The sequence below is a fragment of the Scyliorhinus canicula genome, chromosome 1 (genome assembly GCF_902713615.1).
Source record: "Scyliorhinus canicula chromosome 1, sScyCan1.1, whole genome shotgun sequence".
Lineage (NCBI taxonomy): Eukaryota > Metazoa > Chordata > Chondrichthyes > Carcharhiniformes > Scyliorhinidae > Scyliorhinus > Scyliorhinus canicula.
The window spans coordinates 196,885,950-196,898,643 of NC_052146.1; the positions used below are offsets into that span (position 1 = coordinate 196,885,950).

Here is a 12,694-nt window from a genome sequence, read left to right on the forward strand (position 1 = left end):
TCGTTGTATCGTGTTTCCGCATTGGTCTGAGGCCTCCGTATAGGCGTCATCAGCCAAGACCTCAGCGGATAACCCCTGTCGCCTAGCAACCAGCCCCTCAGCCGGGGGGGACGTCCCTCAAACATCGCAGGGATGAACGACTGCGCCAGTATGTAGGAGTCATGCACACTCCCTGGGAACCTTGCACAGACGTTCATGATCCTCATGTGGGGATCGCATACCACCTGGATATTCATGGAGTATGTCCCCCTCCTGTTTGTGAACACGCCCCTGTCCCCTGCAGGCGGGCGCATGGGGACATGAACACAATCGATTGCCCCCTGCACCCTCGGTATCCCGGCCACGCTGGCAAATCCACGAGCTCGTGAGTCTTGACTTGCTTGGTCCTCGGGAAAGGTGATGTAGATGTCAGCGATGGCATAGAGGGCGTCGGTCATATCCCGGATGCACCTGTGCACCGATGACTGGGAGATCCCGGAGACGTCACCGCTCGGAGACTGGAAGGAGCCGGTTGCATAGAAGTTAAGAGTGACCGTCACCTTGATGGCAACCGGGATCGCGTGTCCTCCACCCATTCCACGTGGGGCGAGGTGCGCCACGAGGTGACAGATATGTATCACGGTCCGCCTACGCAGCCGGAGTTTCCTCCTGCAGGTGATGTCCGTCATTGTTAGGAAAGAGACCCGGACACGGTACACCCTCAGCCTTGGTCGTCGCCTCTGGCGCCGTGGCTGCACCCTCACTCTCTCCTCTTCCTCCTCCTCCTCCTCCTCACCATGCTGCTCGACGACTGGCAACTCCTCGGCCCTTCCCTCTGCTGCTGCAGCTGGCCCTGCATCCACTGCGGGTTGTGGCTGTGGATGCTGCTCCATGTCCAAATGCAGTGCAGCGGCGCCAACCACTGCGCTGAACATAGCCGTTCTGTTCGCAGACATTGTGCTAACCTACAGAAGGGTGGTGGGGGCAGAGAAACGGGACATGTTAGACGGAGGTTAGTCGACAACTCGGCAGCCTAACCCCTGGTCACTTTCTGCATCCAACGGGCAGTTAACCACGTCCTCTTCACCGGTCCGTCAGTGGCCTGTGTCCGTAAGCCACAGGGCAACCAGCGGCCGTGTCCTCGTGACCGGCACGCCATGGCATGGTGGCAGACATTTTGTAACAGGGGTTGGACGGGTCACTCGCTCACTCTCTACCTAACCCCCCCACTCCCACTCCCCCCCCTCAGTTTCCCCCACTCCCCCCCTCAGTCTCCCCCACTCCCCCCTCCATCTCCCCCACTCCCCCCTCAGTCTCCCCCACTCCCCCCTCAGTCTCCCCCACTCCCCCTCCATCTCCCCCACTCCCCCCTCCGTCTCCCCCACTCCGTCTCCCCCACTCCCCCCTCCATCTCCCCCACTCCCCCCTCCGTCTCCCCCACTCCCCCCTCCGTCTCCCCCACTCCCCACTCCGTCTCCCCCACTCCCCCCTCCATCTCCCCCCTCCATCTCCCCCCTCCATCTCCCCCACTCCCCCCTCCATCGCCCCCACTCCCCCCTCCATCGCCCCCACTCCCCCCTCCATCTCCCCCACTCCCCACTCCATCTCCCAACTCCATCTCCCCCACTCCCCCCTCCATCTCCCCATTCCCCCCTCCATCTCCCCCACTCCCCCCTCCATCTCCCCCACTCCCCCCTCCATCTCCCTCACTCCCCACTCCGTCTCCCCCACTCCCCCCTCCATCTCCCCCACTCCCCCCTCCATCTCCCCCACTCCCCCCTCCGTCTCCCCCACTCCGTCTCCCCCACTCCCCCTCCATCTCCCCCACTCCCCCCTCAGTCTCCCCCACTCCCCCTCCATCTCCCCCACTCCCCCCTCCGTCTCCCCCACTCCCCCTCCATCTCCCCCACTCCCCCCTCCATCTCCCCCACTCCCCACTCCGTCTCCCCCACTCCCCCTCCATCTCCCACACTCCCCCTCCATTTCCTCCACTCCCCCCTCCGTCTCCCCACTCCGTCTCCCCCACTCTCCCCTCCATCACCCCCACTCCCTCCCTCAGTCTCCCCCACTCCCCCTCCATCTCCCCCACTCCCCCCTCCATCTCCCCCACTCCCCCCTCCGTCTCCCCCACTCCCCCCCGCTCTGGACCCTCCCTCCCGTTCTCAGGGATGCCTTCCCCATTGTGGCCAGACTCGAGCGGTGCGCTGAGCGGTGCGCTGAGCAGTGCGCTAACCTCCTGGAAGCAGTCGTCAGCCAGCACGACTGGTTGACGAACTTAAAAAGCAGGTGTGTTTCACGCCGTGTAAACAGTGCGCGATTAAGTCGGGACTTCGGCCCATCCGGGCCGGTGAATAGCGGGGGGGGGCAATTAGTAGCGATTCTGGTCGTGTCGGGGGCGTAACAGAGGCATTTGGCGGGAATGGCGACTCGGAGTTTGTGCGGGGTTCGGAGAATAGCGGGAGGGCGTCGGACCAGCGTCGCTGTAAAAATTTGCGCCGCCCGCTATTCTCCGCCCCGTCGTGAGTGCGGAGAATCGCGCCCTAAGGTTGGAAACAACTGTGGTTTTATTGCAGTAAGATGTGTGGCCTCCTCGCTCTATGCAGACAGCCTGCTTCTATATGTATCGGACCTATTAGGGGCTGGTTTAGCTCACTGAGCTAAATCGCTGGCTTTTAAAGCAGACCAAGCAGGCCAGCAGCACGGTTCGATTCCCATATCAGCCTCCCCGGACAGGCACCGGAATGTGGCGACTAGAGGCTTTTCACAGTAACTTCATTGAAGCCTACTCGTGACAATAAGCGATTTTCATTTCATTTCATATTAGAGGGGATGGAAGAAATCACGAGGATTCCAGGGAACTTGGCCGGTTTTCGGGGTATAAGCTAAATATGGGGAAAAGTGAGATGTTTGCGGTCCAGGCGAGGGGACAGCGGAGGCAATTGGGGGAGCTGCCATTTAGATTAGTACGGGGAAGCTTTAGGTACCTAGGCATTCAAGTGGCACGGGAATGGGACCAGCTGCGTAAACTAAATCTGGCCCAGCTAGTAGATCAAATGAAGGACGATTTTCGGAGATGGGACGTGCTCCAGTTGTCATTAGCTGACAGAGATGGATACTATTAGCTTGGAGGGACTCAAAGCCCCCAAAGTCGGAGATCTGGCTATCGGACAAAGCTAGCTTTCTCTGTTTGGAGAAAATCAAGTTCACCTTGAGAGGGTCACTGTTAGGGTTCGCCTGGAGGTGGCAACCGTTTGTTGACTTCTTCGCGGAAATTTAATCGTCAGCAGAAGGGGGGAGGGTTAGTTTCGCTTAGAGTAGGGGGTCAATGAAGGTGGGACCTGTAAGGGAGGGAGACGGATTTTGCACTATGTTTATAATTTCATGTACATTGTTTATTGTGTTGTTATAATACCAAAAAATACCTCAGTAAAATGTTTATTAAAAAAATATAATAATCCAGATAGCCTAGGTAATGCAGATGGTAAAAATTGAAATCCTTATAAAAAACTGGTGCGTGATTTGTTATATGGGGTAAATCATTGTGTGTAAATTTGCTGCCACTTTTACCAACTATGTAAGCTACACTTCAAGAGCATTATACCGACAATGAAGCACTTCGGGACATTCTTTGGACATGAAAGGTGCTATATGCATGCAAGATTTTCTTTCTTTTCCATAAGGCAGAAATTGGACAAACATGACAGATAATGATATGAACTCACTAACAACTTACACAGTACATATAATCTGATTGAACAGTGCAATTTGTTTTATCAAAATATCGAATAATGCTTTGCTTGATTTGTTACTTGTTCAATTTTCATTTCAGATTGCTCCGAGTTATCCACAGAGATTGTCATTGAGGCAGGAGAACATTATTTTTTTCCTACCATCTTCACCATTTCATATTTATGAAAATTTATGATTTATGACTGCAAGGTTCACTTCGCCCAGAATATAAACAGTTATCTTACAGGTCCATGATATACTTACTTAATTCTAGAAATAATAAAATTGTCACTTAAAACCCTTCCTTTTCCTTTGCAGTCACGGTTACAGCCATGCTGATTATGCACAGATGTCATTGCAGACATGGGTTAATGTGGTGACTGGCAAGATGATTGGTATTGATAGAGCTGCAAAACATGTACTAGTGACAGGAGACACAAAGGTGCCCTATGAGCATCTAATCCTTTGCACTGGAGAACAGTATCAGGTAAGTGTAAGTACTCACTTAAGCAAATTGTGTAATATTTATGATTAATGACCTTTCTCACTTTCCTTTTTTTTTGACAACTTTCTGTCCTCTGTTCCTTTCTCAAAGGCGTTGACTCCTAGTTGGAATTTGACCACTCTTTGCATGTAAGCCTAATGGTGTGTGTCAATGGCTGACTACAGAGCTTATCTCAGCCTTTCTGAACTTAGTAAGAAGTCTTACAACACCAGGTTAAAGTCCAACAGGTTTGTTTCAAACACGAGCTTTCGGAACACACAGTGTTGTAAGACTTCTTACTGTGCTCACCCCAGTCCAACGCCGGCATCTCCACATCATTCTGAACTTAACACAGGACCTGATTGGTATTTTCTATCTCCTCCCAGGAGTGAGTTAGTTGCCTATCCCCATCCCACCACTATTAAAATCAGAAGTGGTCAAGTTAAATACAGGTTAAAAAAAAAAGTTGGAAACATGTTGATGTCGGAATTTGGACTTTCAACATTTTAACTTCCCACCCATTCCAAACCCGTCCATTTTTATGAGTTAAAATTCCCTCAAGGTATTCAGTATAAAATGATGCAGTATTTCCCAACTGTGATGTAAGAGCAGATAGTTACATTTCTAAGGCAGACACTTCGGCTGGAACAGAGATATGCTTAATGAAAAATGAAAATCGCTTTTTGTCACAAGTTGACTTCAAATGAAGTTACTGTGAAAAGCCCCTAGTCGCCACATTCCGGCGCCTGTTCGGGGAGGCTGGTACGGGAATTGAACCGTGCGGCTGGCCTGCCGTGGTCTGCTTTAAAAGCCAGCGATTTGGCCCTGTGCTAAACCAGCCCCTGCGTCTTAGTAGATGTGAGATGCCGCTCTTGGAACATAGAAACATAGAAAATAGGAACAGTAGGAGGTCATTTGGCCCTTCGGGCCGCTCCACCATTCATTATGATCATGGCTGATCATCCAACTCAATAGCCTAGTCCCGCTTTCCCCCATATCCTTTGATCCCCTTCACCCAAGTGATATATCTAACTGCTTCTTGAAAACTATCCTTTTCCTATTATTTCTTGCCGTTACTTTCCAGCCCAAACAATATGTGTCGTATTTTACAGTCTTTCTGAGTGAATGATGAAAGTAGTCCCTGATGGCAGTGCAAATGAAAGCTTGTATTTGCAACATTATCATTACAAGATTACAGTAATTTACTCTGCAGATAATGGGATGTAGCTTCATTTTAAACATTTATAGCGTAGCCAGTGAAGCTTGTGTTTGTTTTTTCGTCTGATTACCTAAGGTACTATATAAAGGCCAGTTATTTCTCACCCATTGCCTCTGCTGACCACAATTGGCTTGAAATCTGTCAACATAATTAATTTAAAATTTTCACCCTCATGTTCAAGTTCTTTTGTGGTTAGTGACAACGGTAATGCATAAGACCATGAGAAATAGGAACAGGAGTAGGCCATTAAGCCCTTCAAGCCTACTCCGCCATTTATTAAGATCATGGCTGATCTAACACTCACAAAGTCCCCTGTCCTGTCTTATCCCCAAAACCTTTCATTCCCCGACTAATTAAAAATCTATCGATCTCAGCCTTGAAAATGTTCAAGGACTTGGTCTCCAAACCCTCCTGGGGTAAAGGATTCCAAAGATTCACCACTCTTTGTGAGAAGAAATTCTTCCTAAGATCCATCTTAAATGACAACCCTCTTATCCTGCGACTATGCCCTCTGATCCTACACTCTCCATGAATGGAAAAATATTTACAATGTTTACCCTGTCTAACCATAAGACCATAAGACCATAAGACATAGGAGTGGAAGTAAGGCCATTCGGCCCATCGAGTCCACTCCACCATTCAATCATGGTTGATTTCAACTCCATTTACCCGCTCTCTCACCATGGGCGGGATTCTCCGTAGCCCTTCGTAACGCGGGTTGCCTGCGAAAAAAATCGGTGTTAATCACTCCGGCGCCGGGGCCTTCTTTAAAGCCGCTATTCTCCGTTCCCGGAGGGGCTAGCAGCTGACTGACGCGATACGCGTCAGTTTCACCAGGTGCGGAAGTGGTGAGACCCGGCGTTTTTTGGAGGATAAGGAGGAGAGAGGGGGGGGGGGGAGGAGAGAGGGGGGGGGAGGAGAGAGGGGGGGGAGGAGAGAGGGGGGGGGAGGAGAGAGGGGGGGGGAGGAGAGAGGGGGGGGAGGAGAGAGGGGGGGGAGGAAAGAGGGGGGGAGGAGAGAGGGGGGGAGGAGGAGAGAGGGGGGGGGAGGAGAGAGGGGGGGGAGGAGAGGGGGTGGGGAGGAGAGAGGTGGTTGTAGGAGAGAGGGGGAGGGGGGGAGGGGGGGAGGGGGGGGGGGGGGGTAGGGGAGGGTGGGGGGAGGGGAGGGGTGAGGGAGGGGGGGGGGGGGGTGAGGGGGGGGGGATGGGGGGAGGGAATGGGGGGGGGAGATGGGGGGGTGTTGTGTGTGTGTTCCGGCATGTTTGGGGGGGGGGGGGTGGGGGTGTGGGGTGTGTGTTCCGCATTTGGGGGGGGGGGTTTGGGGGCAGCGGCGGGGGGCATAAGAGTGGGGGGCGAACTGATGCCCGGGGCCAACGAACCGTCGCCCCCCCCCCTCTGTCCGCCGCATGCACCTACCCCAACCCCCCCACATCACCACCCCTACTCAACCACCCCCTCCACCACCCCATACCTCAACCCCCCCTACCACCCTACATCAACCCCCCCCTCACAACCCCTACATCAACCCCCCCCCTGCACCACCCCTACCTCACCCCCACTCACCACACCCCTACCTCACCCCCCCTCACCACCCCTACCGTCAACCCCCCTCACCACCCCTACCCTCCCTCCCTGCCCCACCACCCCTACCTCCCTCCCTCCCCACACCCCTCCTCCCTCCTCCCCACACCCTACCTCCCCTCCCCACCACCCCTACCCCCCTCCCCACCACCCCCTCCTCCCTCCCCACCACCCCTACCTCCCTCCCCACCACCCCTACCTCCCTCCCCACCACCCCTACCTCCCTCCCCACCACCCCTACCTCCCTCCCCACCACCCCTACCCCCCTCCCCACCACCCTACCCCCCCTCCCCACCACACCTACCCCCCTCCAACGTCGGGTCCCCCCCCTCAATGCCGGGTCTCCACCCCCTCAACGCCGGGTCCCCCCCCCCCCCTCAATGCCGGTACCCACACCCGTCCCCCTCCCTCTGAAGGCCGGTACCCACACCCCACCCTCTCTCCTCCTCCCCCCCCTCTCCTCCCCCCCCCCCTCCTCCTCCCCCCCTCTCCTCCTCCCCCCCCCCTCCTCCTCCCCCCCTCTCCTCCTCCCCCCCTCTCTCCTCCTCCCCCCCCCCCTCTCTCCTCCTCCCCCCCCTCTCTCCTCCTCCCCCCCCCCTCTCTCCTCCTCCCCCCCTTCCTTCCTCTGTTAGTGGGGGGGGGGGGTGCGGCGTTAGTGGGGGTGTGGGGGTGCGGCATTGGAGGGGGGTAGGGGTGGTGAAGGGGGTAGGGGTGGTGAAGGGAGGGGGTTGGGGTAGGGGCAGCTGCGTGCAGAGGGGGGCGACGGTACGTTGGCCCGGGCATCCGTCGCCCCCCTCCTCTGCACGCCGCTGCCCCTACCACAACCCCCTCCCCTCACCACCCCTACCCCCTTCACCACCCCTACCCCACTCCAATGCCGCACCCACCCCCCCACTAACGCCGCACCCCCCCCCCCACTAACGGAGGAAGGAAGGGGGGAGGAGGAAGGAAGGGGGGGAGGAGGAAGGAAGGGGGGGAATAGGAGAGAGGGGGGGGGTGTGGGTACCGGCCTTCAGAGGGAGGGGGACGGGGTGTGGGTTGCGGCGTTGAGGGTGGGGGGTTGCGGCGTTGAGGGGGGGAGGGGACCCGGCGTTGAGGGGGGGGGGGGGGACCCGGCGTTGAGGGGGGGGGGACCCGGCGTTGAGGGGGGGGGGACCCGGCGTTGAGGGGGGGGACCCGGCATTGAGGGGGGGGGGGACCCGGCGTTGAGGGGGGGGGGGGGCCCGGCGTTGAGGGGGGGGGGGGGACCCGGCGTTGAGGGGGGGGGGACCCGGCGTTGAGGGGGGGGGGGTTGCGGCGTTGCGAGAGATGGGGGGCGGCGTTGGAGGGGGGTAGGGGTGGTGGGGAGGGGGGTAGGGGCGTTGGAGGGAGGTAGGGGTGGTGAGGGGGGGGGTGGTTAGGGTAGGGGGCAGCGGCGTACAGGGGGGGGGGGCGACGGTGCGTTGGCCCCGGGCATCCGTCGCCCCCCCCCTCTCTGCCCGCCGCTGCCCCCCCCCTCTCTGCCCGCCGCTGCCCCCCCTCTCTGCCCGCCGCTGCCCCCAAACCCCCCCGATGCCGCAACCCACCCCCCCCCCGATGGCCGCAACCCCCCGATGGCCGCAACCCCCGATGGCCGCAACCCACTCCCCCGATGGCCGCAACCCACTCCCCCGATGGCCGCAACCCACTCCCCCGATGGCCGCAACCCACTCCCCCGATGGCCGCAACCCCCCTCCCCCGATGGCCGCAACTCCCTCCCCCGATGGCCGCAACCCACTCCCCCGATGGCCGCAACCCCCCCCCCCGATGGCCGCAACCCCCCCCCCCGATGGCCGCAACCCCCCCGATGGCCGCAACCCACTCCCCCCGATGGCCGCAACCCCCCCGATGGCCGCAACCCCCCCCCCCCCCGATGGCCGCAACCCCCCCGATGGCCGCAACCTACTCCCCCGATGGCCGCAACCCCCCCCCGATGGCCGCAACCCCCCGATGGCCGCAACCCACTCCCCCGATGGCCGCAACCCACTCCCCCGATGGCCGCAACCCACTCCCCCGATGGCCGCAACCCACTCCCCCGATGGCCGCAACCCCCCCCGATGGCCGCAACCCCCCGATGGCCGCAACCCCCCCCCGATGGCCGCATCCCCCCCCCCCCGATGGCCGCAACCCACTCCCCCGATGGCCGCAACCCCCCCCCCCCGATGGCCGCAACCCCCCCGATGGCCGCAACCCCCCCGATGGCCGCAACCCACTCCCCCGATGGCCGCAACCCACCCCCCCGATGGCCGCAACCCCCCCCCATGCCGCAACCCCCCCCCCATGCCGCAACCCCCCCCCATGCCGCAACCCACCCCCCCCCCAATGCCGCAACCCACCCCCCCCAATGCCACAACCCACCCCCCCCAATGCCGCAACCCACCCCCCCCCAATGCCGCAACCCACCCCCCCCCAATGCCGCAACCCACCCCCCCCAATGCCGCAACCCACCCCCCCCCATGCCGCAACCCACCCCCCCCCCCCCAATGCCGCAACCCACCCCCGACACTGAACGGCGTCAACCATCATCAATGGTTGACGCCGTTTTAAATCAACTGTGATTTTCGCCGACGTGACCCGTGGCCACGTCGGCGGGACTTTGGCCCATCCGGGCCGGAGATTTCAGGTCAGTGCAAATAAAATGAAATCCCGCCGGCGCCAGCTGTTTTCACAGGCTGCCGACGGGATTTGCACAACGCCGGTTTTTTACCGGCGGGAGAATTCGAAAACCTGCGGGAGCGGAAATAACGCCGCTTCCCGCCAATTCTCGGACCCTGCGTGGGGTCGGAGAATCCCGCCCCATAGCCCTAAATTCCTCGAGAAATCAAGAATTTATCAATTTCTGTCTTAAAGACAGTCAATGTCCCGGCCTCCACCGCCCTCTGTGGCAATGAATTCCACAGACCTACCACTCTCTGGCTGAAGAAATTTCTCCTCATCTCTGTTCTAAAGTGACTCCCTTTTATTCTAAGGCTGTGCCCCCGCGTCCTAGTCTCCCCTGCTAATGGAAACAACTTCCCTACGTCCATCCTATCCAAGCCATTCATTATCTTGTACGTTTCTATTAGATCTCCCCTCAACCTCCTAAACTCCAATGAATATAATCCCACGATCCTCAGACGTTCATCGTATGTTAGGCCTACCATTCCTGGGATCATCCGTGTGAATCTCCGCTGGACCCGCTCCAGTGCCAGTATGTCCTTCCTGAGGTATGGGGCCCAAAATTGCTCACAGTATTCTAAATGGGGCCTAACTAGTGCTTTATAAAGCCTCAGAAGTACATCCCTGCTTTTATATTCCAAGCCTCTTGAGATAAATGACAACATTACATTTGCTTTCTTAATTACGGACTCAACCTGCAAGTTTACCTTTAGAGAATCCTGGACTAGGACTCCCAAGTCCCTTTGCACTTTAGCATTATGAATTTTGTCACCGTTTAGAAAATAGTCCATGCCTCTATTCTTTTTTCCAAAGTGCAAGACCTCGCACTTGCCCACGTTGAATTTCATCAGCCACTTCTTGGACCATTCTCCTAAACTGTCTAAATCTTTCTGCAGCCTCCCCACCTCCTCAATACTACCTGCCCCTCCACCTATCTTTGTATCATCGGCAAACTTGGCCAGAATGCCCCCAGTCCCGTCATCTAGATCGTTAATATATAAAGAGAACAGCTGTGGCCCCAACACTGAACCCTGCGGGACACCACTTGTCACCGGTTGCCATTCCGAAAAAGAACCTTTTATCCCAACTCTCTGCCTTCTGTCTGACAGCCAATCGTCAATCCATGTTAGTACCTTGCCTCGAATACCATGGGCCCTTATTTTACTCAGGAGTCTCCCGTGAGGCACCTTGTCAAAGGCCTTTTGGAAGTCAAGATAGATAACATCCATTGGCTCTCCTTGGTCTAACCTATTTGTTATCTCTTCAAAGAACTCTAACAGGTTTGTCAGGCACGACCTCCCCTTACTAAATCCATGCTGACTTGTCCTAATCCGACCCTGCACTTCCAAGAATTTAGAAATCTCATCCTTAACGATGGATTCTAGAATTTTGCCAACAACCGAGGTTAGGCTGATTGGCCTATAATTTTCCATCTTTTTTCTTGTTCCCTTCTTGAACAGGGGGGTTACAACAGCGATTTTCCAATCCTCTGGGACTTTCCCTGATTCCAGTGACTTTTGAAAGATCATAACTAACGCCTCCACTATTTCTTCAGCTATCTCCTTTAGAACTCTAGGATGTAGCCCATCTGGGCCCGGAGATTTATCAATTTTCAGACCTTTTAGTTTCTCTAGCACCTTCTCCTTTGTAATGGCAACCATATTCAACTCTGCCCCCTGACTTTCCTGAATTGTTGGGATATTACTCATGTCTTCTACTGTGAAGACTGACGCAAAGTACTTATTAAGTTCCTCAGCTATTTCCTTGTCTCCCATCACTAGATTACCAGCGTCATTTTGGAGCGGCCCAATGTCTACTTTTGCCTCTCGTTTGTTTTTAATGTATTTAAAGAAACTTTTACTATCATTCTTAATGTTACTGGCTAGCCTACCTTCATATTTGATCCTCTCCTTCCTTATTTCTCTCTTTGTTATCCTCTGTTTGTTTTTGTAGCCTTCCCAATCTTCTGACTTCCCACTACTCTTTGCCACATTATAGGCTCTCTCTTTTGCCTTGATGCATTCCCTGACTTCCTTTGTCAGCCATGGCTGCCTAATCCTCCCTCTGATAACCTTTCTTTTCTTTGGGATGAACCTCTGCACTGTGTCCTCAATTACTCCCAGAAACTCCTGCCATTGCTGTTCTACTGTCTTTCCCACTAGGCTCTGCTTCCAGTCGATTTTCGTCAGTTCCTCCCTCATGCGCCTATAATTACCTTTATTTAACTGTAAAACCTTTACATCTGATTCTACCTTCTTTCTTTCAAATTGCAGACTGAATTCTACCATATTATGATCACTGCTTCCTAAGTGTTCCCTTACTTTAAGATCTTTTATCAATTCTGGCTCATTACATAACACTAAGTCCAGAATAGCCTGTTCCCTCGTGGGCTCCATCACAAGCTGTTCCAAAAAGCCATCCTGTAAACATTCAATGAATTCCCTTTCTTTGGGTCCACTGGCAACATTATTTACCCAGTCCACCTGCATATTGAAGTCCCCCATGATCACTGTGACCTTGCCTTTCTGACATGCCCTTTCTATTTCGTGGTGCATTTTGTGCCCCTGGTCCTGACCACTGTCAGGAGGCCTGTACATAACTCCCATTATGGTTTTTTTGCCTTTGTGGTTCCTCAACTCTACCCACACAGACTCCACATCGTCTGACCCTATGTCGTTTAGTGCTATTGATTTAATTTCATTTCTAATTAACAAGGCAACCCCGCCCCCTCTACCCACCTCTCTGTCTTTTCGATAGGTTGTAAATCCCTGGATGTTTAACTGCCAGTCCTGAACCCCCTGCAACCACGTCTCTGTGATGCCTACCACATCATACCTGCCAGTCACAATCTGGGCCACAAGCTCATCTACCTTGTTCCGTACACTGCGGGCATTTAAATATAGCACCTTTAATTCCCTATTGACTGTCCCTTTTTGTTTTCTTAGTGCGGTGGACCTTGGTTTACTGAGCCTTTCCATACACTGTGTCATATTTTGTGAGATGGGGACTATCGTAACCTCTCCTGAG

The 12,694-nt window shown here is 55.5% G+C and overlaps 1 protein-coding gene across 3 annotated transcripts in view; it reads left to right on the forward strand.

The window, feature by feature from the left end:
- cfap61 (cilia and flagella associated protein 61) overlaps positions 1 to 12,694 on the forward strand; it is a 490,576-nt gene that overhangs the window by 248,876 nt on the left and 229,006 nt on the right. For all 3 annotated transcript variants that reach the window (XM_038805956.1, XM_038805965.1, XM_038805971.1), the window contains exon 19: positions 4,027 to 4,195. In XM_038805956.1, coding sequence (XP_038661884.1) covers positions 4,027 to 4,195 — 169 coding nt within the window. The remainder of the gene's footprint in view (positions 1 to 4,026; positions 4,196 to 12,694) is intronic.